This window comes from Podarcis melisellensis, assembly GCF_964234715.1.
Source record: "Podarcis melisellensis genome assembly, chromosome: 12".
Taxonomy (NCBI): Eukaryota; Metazoa; Chordata; class Lepidosauria; order Squamata; family Lacertidae; genus Podarcis; species Podarcis melisellensis.
In genome coordinates, this window is record NC_138544.1 from 30715686 (window position 1) to 30731371 (window position 15686).

The 15686-nt window shown below is 39.1% G+C and overlaps 1 protein-coding gene across 9 annotated transcripts in view; it reads right to left on the minus strand.

The window, feature by feature from the left end:
- Window positions 1–15686, minus strand: part of PHF14 (PHD finger protein 14) — a 136600-nt gene that overhangs the window by 80526 nt on the left and 40388 nt on the right. For 8 of the 9 annotated variants that reach the window (XM_081882809.1, XM_081882814.1, XM_081882811.1 and 5 more), the window contains exons 14-16: window positions 15480–15648; window positions 4882–4932; window positions 4628–4749 (exon numbers count right to left, since the gene is read on the minus strand). In XM_081882809.1, coding sequence (XP_081738935.1) covers window positions 4628–4749; window positions 4882–4932; window positions 15480–15648 — 342 coding nt within the window. The remainder of the gene's footprint in view (window positions 1–4627; window positions 4750–4881; window positions 4933–15479; window positions 15649–15686) is intronic. The other variant, XM_081882813.1, reaches the window with a different exon arrangement.

Below are 15686 nucleotides of genomic sequence, written 5' to 3' on the forward strand. Positions count from 1 at the left end.
TACATCCTTGCTTTGCCTCAGGGCAAATAACTTTAGAAAGGGAGGGGACTTTTGAAAGCAGTTTATGAAATGGCTTGGGTAGTGCTGGTTGGAAGTCTGCTCTTTAGAGGGAGGTTTCAAATTCTGCAAAATTTTAGGCGAGCCCCTGGGATTGTCTAAAGCAGCTGAATACGTTTCAGGTCTCTTTGATAAAGTATCAGATGGTTGAAGTAGTAGCCTCAACATAATTTTTCCCCCATAATCAAAATCTATAATGCTCCTGTTTAAGCAATGATGGTCAAAATCCCTGGACTATCTACTACTCATTCATACAGATAATATTAATGCAGCTTGAATAGTATTGAATTAAATTAGCTTGTAACCCATATCACCCATGACAGATAGAATTAGCTATAAAAAAGGAGAACAGCACAACACTTTTTTTTTTAAGGAAGCAAAACAAACTCTCAGACTGCTACATATAAACAGTATAGATTTAAAAAGCAACTCTTTCCTAACTTAAAATTTTAATGTATGCATAAGCAACGCCCCAATTCATGTTTCAGTGACTGAAGTTCAACCCAAACAGGAAAATTCTGAGTTACTCAAAGAATTCCCTGTTACAAGAATGAATGTCGCTAAAACTGCAGAGATGTTCTCATTGTTGCACAATTCTATCATGTAAAATGTGATGAGAATCAGTTGTTGTGGTAAATGTTTTAAATAAATAATAAAAAGAAATAAATTATGAAATAGGGGAAATGCTTAAACTTGTTAGTCTGACAAACCTTCAGAAGAAATGAAAATCTGTTACAGTGGGTAAGTCACCTATAATGAGACCCTGCGAGTTCACTTTATATAATCTTGGCATATGGATCTAACATTTGAAATGTGTTTGGATTGATAATAGAGACTGCAACAAGACACAAGGGAGAAGAGCAGTCTTACTGGTATTGAGATATAAATGCCATAACTAGCACCTTAAATTGCATTCTGTGGGCTAAAGAAAGACATCATAGACCTGGTGCATAATTGCACTGTTTCCAAGAGACCACTGTAGTATATTCTAGCTGTCAAGTTATGGGCCTAGAAGCACTGCAAGTCTGCATACTTGAACAACCAGTAGAGGCTGATCCCCATAAAAGATGCCTCCTTCCCATTCACTCCAGGTCATGAGAACTGCCAGTTAAAATAATTTTAAGCCTTGTTTAGATTCAGCTTCAGCAACCTCACCCATATAATGTCTCCAATAATACATAAAGCACCATGAATGTATTTGCCTTCTTATACAAATAACATTTCCAACAACTATATTGACAAAAACACAAATGAAAATATCACAACGTTAACACAGGGAACAACCATCACTTAGTATTTTAGATGAACATAGAATCATCTTCTCATTGTCTCACAAGTTCAGAAGTCTCACACTGGGAACCACCAGCATTTAGGTTTATAAGAGCAACCTCCAAAGTTTCTTGGGAAGAAACTATTTTTAGCAGGTGAGCTTCAGCAATATGGTGAAGTTTTCACATGAGTCAAGGAGGCTTCTTAGGACAAAGGACCTGAATTGATTATATACATCCTCTTAAATACAGTCTGTTTCTGAGAAGCAAGATCAATTCAATCGATAATAGTTCTAGCCACTGCTGAGAGATAGAAGATATTCTTGTGACCCATTTTTTTAAAAAACAGTGCATTCTTAAAACAAAGGCACCCTACTGACAGATGGTGGAATTTTACTTCTGGCCAAAAGATATATATTTAATAACAAGCCTTGATGAAATAATAGGGCTACTCAGACAACTGTTCCAAACTTGTATTCCTGCAGTCCCAAACACTATCCTCCTGATGAAAAGGTGCGAGAAAGGAAAATTTAGAGGTGATTTTTATAGGTGATAAAGGAGGCCTATGTCTCAACTAAAAAGTGGACAAGTCAATTAAAAATCTGAGTTGGCTAAATTAGACAGTCACGTTGCATAAATCTATTTCTATAAGTCAAGGTGTTACAGACAATTACATGGACTAAATCACTGCTGCACGAACTACCGTATTTTTCGCACCATAGGACGCACTTTTTCCCCTCCAAAAATGAAGGGGAAATGTGTGTGCGTCCTATGGTGCGAATGCAGGCTTTCGCTGAAGCCTGGAGAGTGAGAGGGGTCGGTGCGCACCAACCCCTCATGCTCTCCAGGCTTCGCACACCTCTCCGCAAGCAGCAGGAGCCCAGCGCTGGGCTCCCGCTGCTTGCGGAGAGCTGCCTGCATGCCGAAGCCTGGGCGCGCTGAGCTCAGCGCGTCCAGGCTTCGCGGACCTCTCCGCAAGCAGCGGGAGCGTTCCCGCTGCTTGCGGAGAGGTGCCTGCATGCCGAAGCCTGGGCGCGCTGAGCTCAGCGCGTCCAGGCTTCGCGGACCTCTCCGCAAGCAGCGGGAGCGCTCCCGCTGCTTGCGGAGAGCTGCCTGTTTGAGGGCTGGGGTCGGGGGAAGCTCTAGCTTCCCCCGCCCCAGCCCCGCACCTGGGGGGAAAATAATTTTTTCCCCTTTATTTCCCCCCCAAAAAACTGGGTGCGCCCTATGGTCCGGTGCGCCCTATGGTGCGAAAAATACGGTAATACTGACATGTATTTTAAGGCTGTGGTGTTCAAAAAGCATACAAAAGGTTTAAGCTGTAATGTTTATACATAAACTCATAAATCCCCAGAGCAAACTTCTGGAGTTTATTAAAACACTGGGATTGAGAATAATGCAGAAAAGAATCACTTGATTCTCTTAGAAGTTTGAAGACTTCTAACAATCTTCCCCTTTTGGTTAAACTATGATGAGAAACATGTAGGCAGCAAAAGTAACTCAAATTCCAACTCTTAGAACCACAGTATATTATCAAGGTACTTTTAATAAAAAGTTCAGAAGGGCAGACATGTTGTGGCAGTTAATATGTGAAGGTATAGGATATCACGAAAGAAATAAAAAAGAGGATTTAGCCTGACCTCACTGCAGCATCTAAAATCCTTGAGAGAAGCAAACTACAATGGGATTCAAAATAGTTCTTCATTCTTCTTAGAACCCTCCAAACCTTGCACCCAAACAGAAGCAAACTACGCATAGTACTTGAATATTGTTCCAAGTTTCTTATTTGAGATAGTTCAGTAGAAAAGTGAAACACTACAGCCCAGTGTGCACGTGACACCAAACCAAATCATGACTTAACATGGACAGCAGCTGCATTACCTCTCCCCCAGTCCTGCTACTGCTGCACTGCTGTGAACTGCAGGCATAGGCAAACTTGGCCCTCCAGCTGTTTTAGGATTACAACTCCCATCATCCCTAGCTAACAGGACTAGTAGTCAGGGATGATGGGAAGTGTAGTGCCAAAACATCTGGAGGGCCAAGTTTGCCTATGCCTGGCTTAGTGTGTCCTCTTGAACTGGGCCTGTTTGTGTCCTTCAGATCCTAAGCTGTAAACCAAGTGGAAACTTGGGCTAGAGCTTGTGGTCTGTCTGAAGTGAGATAAAACCACAAGTCTGGGTTTAGATGATACACCAAACCAAGGCTCAGTGTAACAGCAGGAGCAAAGGAGCTGTGAACTCTTCTCCAGGAACTTTCACATTTGCATGTTAATGGTAGAGAAGAGTTTGGCTTAGTGTTGGGTATGAACTGGATCACAGATATCTTTTGGCTTTCAGTTAAGCTCACTTGCAGCTAAGTTGTCTCTTTTGTCTGTTCCCCGTTTGTATTCCTTTGCCTTTAACGTTTACCTTCCAAGTCCCAGTAGCTTCTTATTTGTGCTCCTGCAAGATCCTGGCCTTCATAGATGGTTTAACAAAAAGTTCATGGGAAAAACTAAGCAATCTTTTTGTGTTTCGTTACAGAAACGGTAAAAAGTAGTTCCCTGCTCAATGTATATTTTACAAGAGCCCATTTACAAGTTCTCTCATTTTAAAGAGAAATTGAAAATTGGTAGCTGCTGCATTTTTATTGCATAACAAAAGCTAAGTCAGAATTTCATAAATCATTCCTTTTTCTCAGGCCAAAGAGTCATCTAATGAAGTTAAGAAGAAACCATCTGAGTATTCTTTAACACCTACAATTCATTAAAGAATCACAACACCTTCTTGATTTGAATTCAGAATCACAAAGTATACCCTGTAACATTTTAACAGCTCATCAGAAGAACACACAACATGAGGCATTTTCCAGATTGCGCTAAGATAAAACATTTGGAAATATTTAAGAAAAGGGCACAATGATCTTTGTATCTTATGAATGAAGCAAAGTGAACTTCAAAAAACTTTCATGGTAGAGGATCAGAAGGTGAAGATTGATAGCTGTCAAAATGGGTGCCTTGTTTACCTTTGTAACCCATTATAGAATCCTGGAAACTCACCCTGACAAAAGAAAATTAAATCCCTTTTGTTAGGAAAACATTACTCTAGTTACTTACATTTAAATCCACAGGATAAAGTTATGTGGCAAGTCAATAAATGGATCAAACCACTGTTTCTGAAGCAATGCTTCCCTCAATTTAGATTTATTTATTATTTTTTTAAAAAAAGTTCTGTATTAAGAGGTCATTCATTACAGCCACAATGTGAAAGTGATGAAGATGGAACTTTAATCCACTCTGGAAAAGGTCACAGCATCAAACCTACCTGACTAGATTTTCATTATCCCCCGTTCCCTTACATGTGGCACATTCGGTTCTTAAATCTTCAGACTTAGGCTTCTTTTGTACTACAGACTGTCGCTGTCTTCTTTCTCTAGGAATACGTTCCTATCAATAGATGGAAACAGAAAAAGGTGGAAGAAGAGCACAAGTCTTATTTCAGCAACATTATTCATTCAAATGTCAACATTTTCACCAATTTAACTGAAAAAATAAATTAATTTTTTTCAAAATTCCAACCTCAGGTTTTTCTTCTTCAGGAATGTAGCTTCGTTTTCGTCCTCGAGTTCTCTAAAAGTAAATATATTTTAAAATTAATGGCATTCAAGGGGAACAGAACAAACCTGGACACCAAGCATGCCTGACCTTCTCGTTGTTTCATCTATTTGTGGAATTTAGGGGTGAGTACCAATCCTTACATAGACACAATGGCACAGATGAGGTATCAGCAGGCTTGAGTGAAACCCCAAAATTGTAGACATATCAAAAATATTATGGGGTGAAACTTAAGGAGGGAGGAAAACAGTCTAATGAAGACTGGGTTTGCTCAGCAACCACAGAACACTGAAAAAGTTGGAAAAGAAAAAAAAATGGGGAAGTGGAATCAGTTGGCTGTGAATGGCTAGTGAAGAGCAAGATGTGGCTGCTTCATCCTAGAATATTACCATATCCAGATCTTCTAATGCATTAAGAGAGACATTCACACAAACATGTATCTTACATGTGTATTCGTTACAGGCTAATTTTGAGGAATTAGCAGTATTACTCCTCACTGAAACTTTTTTTGGAGATGACTGCATGCACATGAAAAGAACTGTATTGGTTTTGATAACCTTGCTTAATTTGGGGGATTTAGAACTGACCAACCTAAGCATGCTTGCTCAAGAAAGCCAGAAATAATTGCTGCAATTCTAACATTTTTTTGTAAATGAATAAAGGTTTAAAGGTGGTAACTTGCCAATATAAAACAATTTAGAAGTTACAAAAGCAGCCTTGCAGATTTAACATACCACAACAGAAACAACACAGAAAAGAATGGATTAATACATATTGCCTGAGCCATATACTTAAATGTTACTTGAAAGATACAGTGGTACCTCAGGTTACAGACGCTTCAGGTTACAGACTCCGCTAACTCAGAAATAGTACCTCAGGTTAAGAACTTTGCTTCAGGATGAGAAAAGAAATTGCGCCGCAACGGCAGCGGGAGGTCCCATTAGCTAAAGGGGTACCTCAGGTTAAGAACAGTTTCAGGTTAAGAACGAACCTCCAGAATGAATTAAGTTCTTAACCCGAGGTACCACTGTACTGGGAAGAGACTAAAGGCAGAGAGCTGCCTAACAGGGATTCATGAGGCAGAGTCTTAAAGATCCAGTTTTGCTTTGGGGAAAACAAAAGAACCAAGAAGTGGGGAAAGGTTACATGTATAGTACGGGCAACCTCTGATTTCCATGGGGGTTGCATTCCAGGTCACTGCGCACTTGCCTGAAATTGAAACACCCTGTTCCGCCCCAGCTCCCATTCCACCCTTTTAGTGACATCTTATGTTACGTTTCTGGGTTACTTCCGGGTTCAGTATTGTGCACGTGTGAGCAACTGCATACATATTAGTCGTGCCTAAAATGAGGGTTGCCTGTAGCAGAAATCTGGTTTTGCAACAACTAGGTTAGAGTAAGACTGGGAAGATACAGGAGATGAATCTGGCAGTGAATTCTGAATCTGAAAACTAAGATGTGCTGGCAACCTATATTTTGTAACCATTAACACTTTAAATTATCTGTCTGCTAATAGAGTACATTGCCCCTTGAGATTCTGGCAAAAACAGTTCATATGCCTAAACAGACAAGAGGGTCAAACTGTGATGTAAGAACATTGATCCCTCCATGCCATTATCACTCCATTCCAGCTTTGGTATGCTTCCTAAAAGATGTGCAACCAGTTGATGGCAACATGCATACATTCATGTCTCCAATCAAAAAATCAACAAGGTATTTCATTTGCTTGGTAGCCTTCCCATAATCTGGATAAAAAATACTGTGCAACAGAACCACCTCTATACTGCAAAAGCTTAATACTCTATTTATTTCAGAAATAGTAAGCTATGCTTTCCAAATCAATCTTTAAGAACCAATAGTTTATAAATATCTCCAATGCCTAAGATGTCTCATGTATATATAGTACAAACACATGCTAAATTTATGGCTTTTAAAAAACTTTGTACCAACATAAAATGATTTTCCCACCCCCAAAATAAAAGAGGTGGATTGGTGGGCTCTTGTCTCATGGGGTTCACATATAAAATGCTTACAAAACATTAGTGGAGACTGCATTATTATGTCTACGTTGATTAAATGTATTCCTTATACATGAAACAATTAACAATGAAACTCATAAAGGGCACATATAGTTGGTTGCACACGCATGCCTTGAAAATTTACGCCATCAGTTGCACACGCACCTCTTGAAAATTCAGTGAGACATTAAGTGCAAAAAGTGCCTCTGAACTAGGTAATTCCAATTGTTCAATGTTAACTAGGGCAATTAAAGCAAGCCCTATTGTCAAATTATACAGCTTTAAATTGATGCAGACTGAAATGCATACAAAGACTGATGCCAACAGCTATTGGCACACAGTCCTGAAGCATACTAATTATACATCAGCATTAAAAGACATATGGAAATACCAAAACTTTTTAAAAATATATATATAAAACAAGCAAGCATGGAAAACAAATTGTTGATTCAAGCACCCCATTTATAAAAATGGAAATCTGCAACATATTTCAGCAAAGTGCAACACCATCTGCTTTCATTGGCCACTAGCATACAGCAGATGGAACGGTTATCACACCAGAAGAGGCAACTATTTCAACACTGCCAATTGGTGGTGCAACATAATTTAATTTAGTTTACACTTACAATGTCAAGGAAAGGAAACCAACTAAAAAGCATGAAAGGGCTCAGCGAACCAAAACAACATTCCTTAAGTTTGCAGATCAAGCAAACAAGTCACATCCAGAAGTCCAGATTGAGATAAATGAGCAATCTTTTTACATGGCAATATTAATAGCACCATTCAGGGAACAATAAATCTATTTCACAACATTATAAAAAGCTTGATCAACCCTGGTCAGGAGTGCATGTACTCTGGTATCTTGTCTGACAGAGATCATTTCTGGACACTGAAGGAAAACTATTATGCATTATTATGAAACTTCAATCTTTATCCATCACTTCCAGACTATGGCAATTTATGTTCAAAAATGTTCTTCACTAGAAGTGCTATGCCCTTCTCTCAGTTGACACTCCTTCCGATTAGGTCTGCTGGTCGTTTCTAGAACCTATTTACTTGCCAATATCAGAACCTGATTGCAGTAAAAGGAACTATCTAAGAAGTTTTAAACCAGTGGCATATAAAATGAGGGGTCCTCTAAAATTAGCATTATATACAGAGTTTAGAGAAAATGAAAGATAAAGTGCGAGACTGGTTACATTACGCTCAGATTAAAGAAGTGTTTAAAATTGATAAAAAGTTAGGATTCCAGGTGGAGAAATCAAAGTTGGAAACAGAACTGTTAGAACCTAAGACTAAAGTACTTTCAAAAATGTATAATTTGCTGCTGAAATGGAATACACAAGACGAAATGGTTAAATCGGCTATGATAAAGTGGGCACAGGATATTGGGCATAATATTATGTTTGAAGACTGGGAAAGGTTGTGGACCACTGGGTTGAACTTCACTGCATGTAATGCTCTGAAGGAAAATGTAATGAAAATGATATATAGATGGTACATGACCCCAGTTAAATTGGCCAAAATATACCATTCGTCTGATAATAAATGTTGGAAATGTAAGGAAAATGAAGGAACATTCTTTCACCTCTGGTGGACTTGCCCTAGAGTGAAGGCATTCTGGGAAATGATATATAACGAGCTGAAAAAGGTGTTCAAGTATACCTTTACCAAGAAACCAAAGGCCTTCCTTCTGGGCATTGTCGGCCAGAATGTGTTAAAGAAGGACAGAACATTTTTTATGTACGCAACAACGGCAGCAAGGATACTCATCGCTAAGAACTGGAAAACTCAAGATTTGCCCACACTGGAAGAATGGCAGATGCAGCTGATGGACTATATGCAACTAGCCGAGATGACTGGCAGAATCCGAGACCTGGGAGAGGAGAGGGCTGAAGAAGACTGGAAGAAATTCAAGATTTATCTACAAAAGTATTGTAATTTGGCTGAATGTTAACAAGGATGTCAAAGTAGAAATAACTGTTTACCATTAAATTAGATTTGAGTTGGAGAGAGGAAGATACTGTATTTAAATGAATGGATTTAAGATTGTAATCAAAATGATAATTTGTTTGGAAACAATTTTATAACAATGTAAGTGGGAGCGGAAGACGCGAGGGAGTCCAAGTAGTAATGAAAAGATGTTAAATAATCAAAGTTGTTTATTAATTATGCATTTGTATCAAAAAACCATAATAAAAATTTATATAAAATAAAATAAAATTAGCATTATATAAAATAATGACCCACCTAATGGTGTTTCCTGCTTGGCAGGGGGTTGGACTCAATGGCCCTTGTGGTCTCTTCCAACTCTATGATTCTAATGTATATTTCAAATAATTTATTACTTTCACACACTAGAACTTCTCCCAGGGATGCTTGAGAATTTTGTTTGGTCCATATTTTTTAAAGTAAACAGACCTGCTTGACATCTCCTGGACTATAACTTATTTAAATTTTGATTTTCACACTTTTCCAAATTTTGAGACATACTGCTCAGTTCTAAAAATATGTCAAAATGCGTATTTTAGGGTAAAACACATTGGGCAAGTTTATGATTTTTAATCAGTTTTTTAAAAGACACTATTTGCAGATTTATGCAGAAACAGAGCAGAAGATTCCAGGGGCCTGGACTAGATAATCCTCAGGGTCCTTTCCAACTCTACAATTCTATGATTCTAAGAACAGACTCATGAATGAATACAGAAGTGCTTTACATGTAGAAGGTTCCAGGGTCTATCTCTGGCATACTAGTTACAATAATCAGGGTAGCAGGTGAAGCAAAATACCTCTATTGGGAACTCTGGAGAGTTGCCACCAGTCACAGTAGAGAGGACTAAGCAAGACAAATTATGGTGATGATGGTTTACATGTCCAAATGCCTTCTAAGTGGTTTACAACTATAAAAACAATTATAAAATCCATACATAATTAAAATACACAATAAAACAGTTCAATCAAAGCATTAAAACATTCTTAATTAAAACCTGTAATAAAACAAGTCGGTTAAATTAAAACAATTAAAAAACAATTTAAAGAATGAGATCAGAAGGTCAAATTTAGGAGAATGCTTGCCTAAAGAGGTGTGTTTTCAAGAGCCGACAGAACGCTAATACTGATGGAATTTCAGCAGGGAGGATATTCCACAAAACTGGTTTCACCAGTGGAAAAAATCCACCCAAAAGCCTGTAATCAGCAGGGCCCTAGCAAAACAGAATTCTACTTACTGATCTTAATGCCATCAGTAAGCAATGGAGAAAAACATGGTTTTTCAGGTAACTTGGTGTGCAGTTATTTAGGTCTTTCTATGTAAGTAGCAGAACCTTAAAACTGGCTCAGTTTTAAAATAGGCAGCCAGTGCAATTCCCTCAGCACTGGTGTGATATGTCCCCAATAAAGAGCACCATCCACCATCTGGACGCTGCTAGTTGCAGCCTCCAGGTCAGCTGCAAGGAAAGACTCATGTAAAGTGCATTACAACAGTCCAAAGTATATATCACAGTGGCCAGATTATGCCTGCCTAGTAAAGGATGTAGCTGACACATCAGCCCAAGCTGGTGAGAGGCGTTCTTCACCAGAGGACACTTGGGTCTCTGTGGATAAAGATGGTTCCAAGATCACTCCTAAGATGTATACTTGTGCCTTCAGAGGGAGTAGAACCCCATCTAGAACAAGCAAACTCAGTCTCACTGATGTGGTCCAAAGGACAGCAGAGAAGTGTGTTTGGCCGCAGCTGGGCTGCAGGAGTTGCCAGAAGAAGGCATACAAGGCACCACCCAACCATCTTAGGAACTCCACTCTGGATTTGTATAGGGTTTACTCTTTAGCCTTTTCTTCGCCCAAAGATGCCCCACAAGGCAGCAGGGGTTTAGGATGTTTTCCTTCTCCTAGATGGGCGACCTTCCCAGGTTGACGAGCCCCATCTGCCCCTCACTTCCCTCTACAGTACGTACAGAAGCTGCTTTCTTGACTGTTGGATTCACAATTGGTCTTATCCGCTCAATCTACCAGAGCCTGTCTTCGCATGTACAGTGGTACCTCAGGTTAAGAACTTAATTCGTTCTGGAGGTCTGTTCTTAACCTGTAACTGTTCTTAACCTGAAGCACCGCTTTAGCTAATGGTGCCTCCTGCCACCGCTGCACCGCCGGCGCACAATTTCTGTTCTCATCCTGAAGCAAAGTTCTTAACCCGAGGTAATATTTCTGGGTTAGCGGAGTCTGTAACCTGAAGCGTATGTAACCCGAGGTACCACTGTAGTGGAAGTCCCTACCTCACTGAGGGTTTGAGAACCTTCACTTGGTTTAGCTGCCCAGTCAAAGGCGTTCCAAGGGTTTGGCCACTGTTGCATGAGGACAGCTTCTAGGAGCCACAGGTGAGCAATGAGTACCCTGGCCCAACCTTAGAAAACCACATACCAATGGGTGCTGCCTGTTGTTTCTTCATTGAAAAAGCACTGGTTTACAATGCTGTATAGATTTCTTCAAAACTAATTCTTCCATTTCTCATACCATTTCACATTGATCCATAGTGTTTTAGCAGATCAAGGAGCATCCTCCAAGGACCATACAATGCAAGTACAGAGGGGCTGGTGGCAACTTAATGGTCCTATTAGCAAACAGACAAGCACAACTCTCTGTGTCTGTCAAACTGGCAGTATTTCTGCCAATTAGAGAGAGCGCTCCTTTGCTTCTTTTTGGAAAGTCATTATGGACAACTGAACATTGCTTATAATGTAAACCTTCTAACATAGATCAGCTCTATAAAACAGTCTTTCTGCTGCTAAAATGGTGTGAATTTTTTTAATGGTTGGTCAAGCCTAAAATCAGCCAGAGACAAGCTGTTAACCCCAATATATGTAAGGAAATTAGGTAATTGGTTTCAGACAGCTCCAAAGCCTATCCACTGAGAAAGATGCTGTTAGGGTTTCCTTTCCTTGGGAAGATAGTGGGAGTTTTCTTTATTATTTTAAGAAATCCCATCGCCAAGAAATCATGTCAGTTATCAATCTGGCAAAATTACAATGCAGTGAAAAGTATTTATTTAAAGCTTGGTCTTTGAATGGCTAGCTAAACTTTAATCACATTTTAAAGATGTTTTAAATATGATGGTGAAATTTGAATTCCCCCCTTTTACTGTTTTATTGGCTGTGTTTGATCGACTTTTTAGCCACTTTAGCATTTACATGGTGAGCTAGAAATTTAATGAATAGAAAAGTGGAGGACATTCATGTTTTAGAATGCAAAAGTGAAGGATAGTTGGGAGTTGGACATACTGCCTCCAGCACCTTGTCTACATCAGCTGATCGCATAAGCTGAAACTGATCCTACAACTCATCCTCAATAATGGCACTGGATACTTCAACTAGAGTCGTAAGAAGTGCAGGGTCAACATCACTCTGAAGTTGAGCGACTTTATCTTCAAAGTGAGTAGCCATTTGGTCACAAAAGATCTTTGTGTGTTCCAGCAATCCCTTCCCCAGTGGGAATCAGTAACCGAAGGACCATCTAAAATAACTCTGCTAGTCAGCTACAAGAAGATGCAATGCAAGCTGTAAAATCAGCTTTTTTTACAGCCTAAAAATACTGAAAATATTCACACCTGCTAAAGCTCATCAGCCTGATCTGCCACCCTCCACCCCGCCCCAATTTAGATTTTAGCTTTAGGGTCATAGTTTTAGCACCTGGTAGTTTTATATTTCTTTAATTAAAATCAAATGTAATTAATTCAGACTTGCGTCATGAAAACTTTGACCATCTGTGGAAGGGTTTTCATCTACCACTGCCCTTGGGTTGACATCCTAAAGATATATTACTATGTCTTGTAGCATCTTACTGATGACTTGTTCCCCAGTTATAACCAAGACTGTTTCTAAAAGGATAATTTTAAAGTGAGAATAAGAAATGCAAACCTGAGTTTACAAGGAGGGATTTCTTGACTGTGATCCCCGTTTATGAAGGTTCTCTCTAAGAGACTCAACCTAGTGCAGACTCTTGATGTCCTTTTGGCACCGCACAATGACTTTTTGATTTTCCCAGACACTTATTTATATCTGTGGAAGAATTGTTTTAACTGCTGCTTTCATTCTGCTCTTTCTTCACTATTATATTTATTTATTATCTGGTGATTTTATTGTTTTAAGTGTGAAATAAAAGCGAATAAAACATAAAAATTGTTTTTAAAATTTGATTTATGAATGAAAAGGAGGATATTCAATGATAAAGAGCAAAAATGTCAGGTCAAAGAGGATCAAAAAGATAGACAGTAGGTGGCACACTTGAACAGTTCTTGAGCAGCTTACCAATATCAGGACCAATCAAAATTTTGGAACTTTATTTCCATTTCGGGAAGAAAAAAATAGATAACTATGGGCTGGGCAAGTCAGTGCTAACAAAGAATGTTACAACTGGTAAGATTAGAGAGGTGATTGTTGCTCCTACTCTGAGCAAACTCATTGAAAACAATGTACATGCCTAATGTACACTACGTTCAATGTAAACACATCAAAATTAATGAACCTGTTATTGACTACAACCAAAAGTTTCTACCTCAAACTTAAAATTAAGTAGCAATAATAAAATAAATGATACAAATGAAACAAAAAATAACTATGGGATGAGGAATTGACTGAAATGCAGTTTGTGTAATTAATTGCAATATAATGAAATAAATAGAAAAGATATTCAAGTACAGGCAAGATTAGCAGTTGTCATACCACGTAAGCAAAGGAAGCACATATTTTTGAAATTTCAACAAATATGCTGTAGTGAAAAGTTTGTTCATACTTCAATGTCTGGAGTTGGCATTTTGCTACTTAAATTCATCTAACTCATCTGGCTAGGGCAAGAACAAATGGCAAGTGTTTTTGCAATTATCTATGTATATTTCTCTCTCTCTCTCTCTCTCTCTCACACACACACACACACACACACATTAATAATATTGTTTTGACAAAATGCACTCCTTAATCATGAGGGCTTGCTCTTTGTTTTGTTTTTTAAAGAGGTAGAACACAAATTGCTTTTTTTTATCCAGAACAGTACTCCCTCTTCTTAAACGGAAACACAGAATGCTGTCATGCATTAATAAAGGCAATATAAACAGTACTAGACAGAGAACGTTTTCTATAAAATAGCACTTAATCACCCACAGCAGGCCACAGTCTACACAGAGAAGGTTAATCTTGTCAAGGCAAGCAAACCACACAAGCATCCCAGAACGAGGGATTTAAGTGACTCAAGTTTATTGTCTAACTTTGACAAGCTGCTGCGGTAAGACCTCATTAAAAATAGATTAGTTACAGCATACATAACATGTTTGCCACAAGACAAATTTACTGGATAAATATAAAAATTCTCTCATACACCTTTGCCTGAGAGGATCAGAACAAAGTCTGCAAAAGCATCAAGTAACTTTGTTTTGCCGTTAGAGAGGGAAGCAAACCCTCCCAACGTTCTATGTCCCAGGCAAGCATGTCAGCGTTTGGGAGGCGGTAGGAACAAACAGCCACCCAAACCCATTCTATTGAAAATGCATCCACCCACTACTCTGAAATAATTTGCTTCTTCAAAGAAGCACAGGCATGACTTACGCAGCCAAGTAAATGTAAGCACAGAGGGAGATATCCAACTGTGGTGTCCTGTTTGTGCAAGCGGAACTTCGCCGCCTCCCAAGCAGCCCCAAAGTATTTTTCAGAGGGCCAATGGACAAAGGAAGGGGAATCCCATTGTGTCCACTAGGTATGGCACTGGATCTCACCCAGAAGCATTTCGTCAAGAAGAAAGTGTCTTGCAATTCCTCCACATTCATAGGTGTGGCAGAATACAGTGGTACCTCTGGTTATGAATGCTTCTGGTTACGCACACTTCAGGTTATGAGCTCCACTAACCAGGAAGTAGCTGCTCCTGGTTGCGAACTTTGCCCCAGGATGGGAAAGGAAATTGTGCGTCAGAGGGAGGCCCCATTAGTGAAGGCGCGCCTCACGATAAGAACAGTTTCAGCTTAAGAATGGACCTCCGGAACAAATTAAGTTCGTAACCAGAGGTACCACTGTAAATTTTGAGCACGCATATTCATATGTATAGACATTTGCATGGCCTACTTTTGACACATGACCATCTCAGAAGACAGAGCAGTGACCCTTGTATGAAAGTGGTGTTGAGTTAATATTTATCAGAATGTGCAGAACGAAAGTCTGGACATGCAACATGAAAATAAGGGCATTTATTCCTTACCACTAGAAATTCATAAGGAACCACTTTGTGAGTTTAATGTTTTTAAATATGCTTATTTGCTGCCACCCTCCGCAAACTTTAATAGTCAAAGATTTATAAAATAAACCTAAAAATAAAATCTTCAGGGTATTTTATGTTTCATAGCTGAAGCGAGTATCTGATGTCTAACATGTTTCACATGTCTTTGGGAAAAAAGCTAGAACATAATAAATTACATTCATCTTTCACATAGAGGTTCTTGGCACTTGAAAAAAAAAAGCAAATTAAAAAACAGGAGACAGATTTGTGCCGCTCTGACCGAGCTGTCATTTACCGTGTTTCTGACAGGAATCTTCTTTGGTTCTGGGGGTACATCCTGTGGAACAAATTTCACTGGCTCCTTAATCTGTCTCCTTGATCGCTTAGTTCCATCTGGTAAAGTTTCCATGGCAATATCGGCTTCCATGTCACTGCTACCTGCTTGGTCGCACTCTGAACACTGCCTGGGAGGACAAAAAAAAAATCAAACTCAAGACAGCAG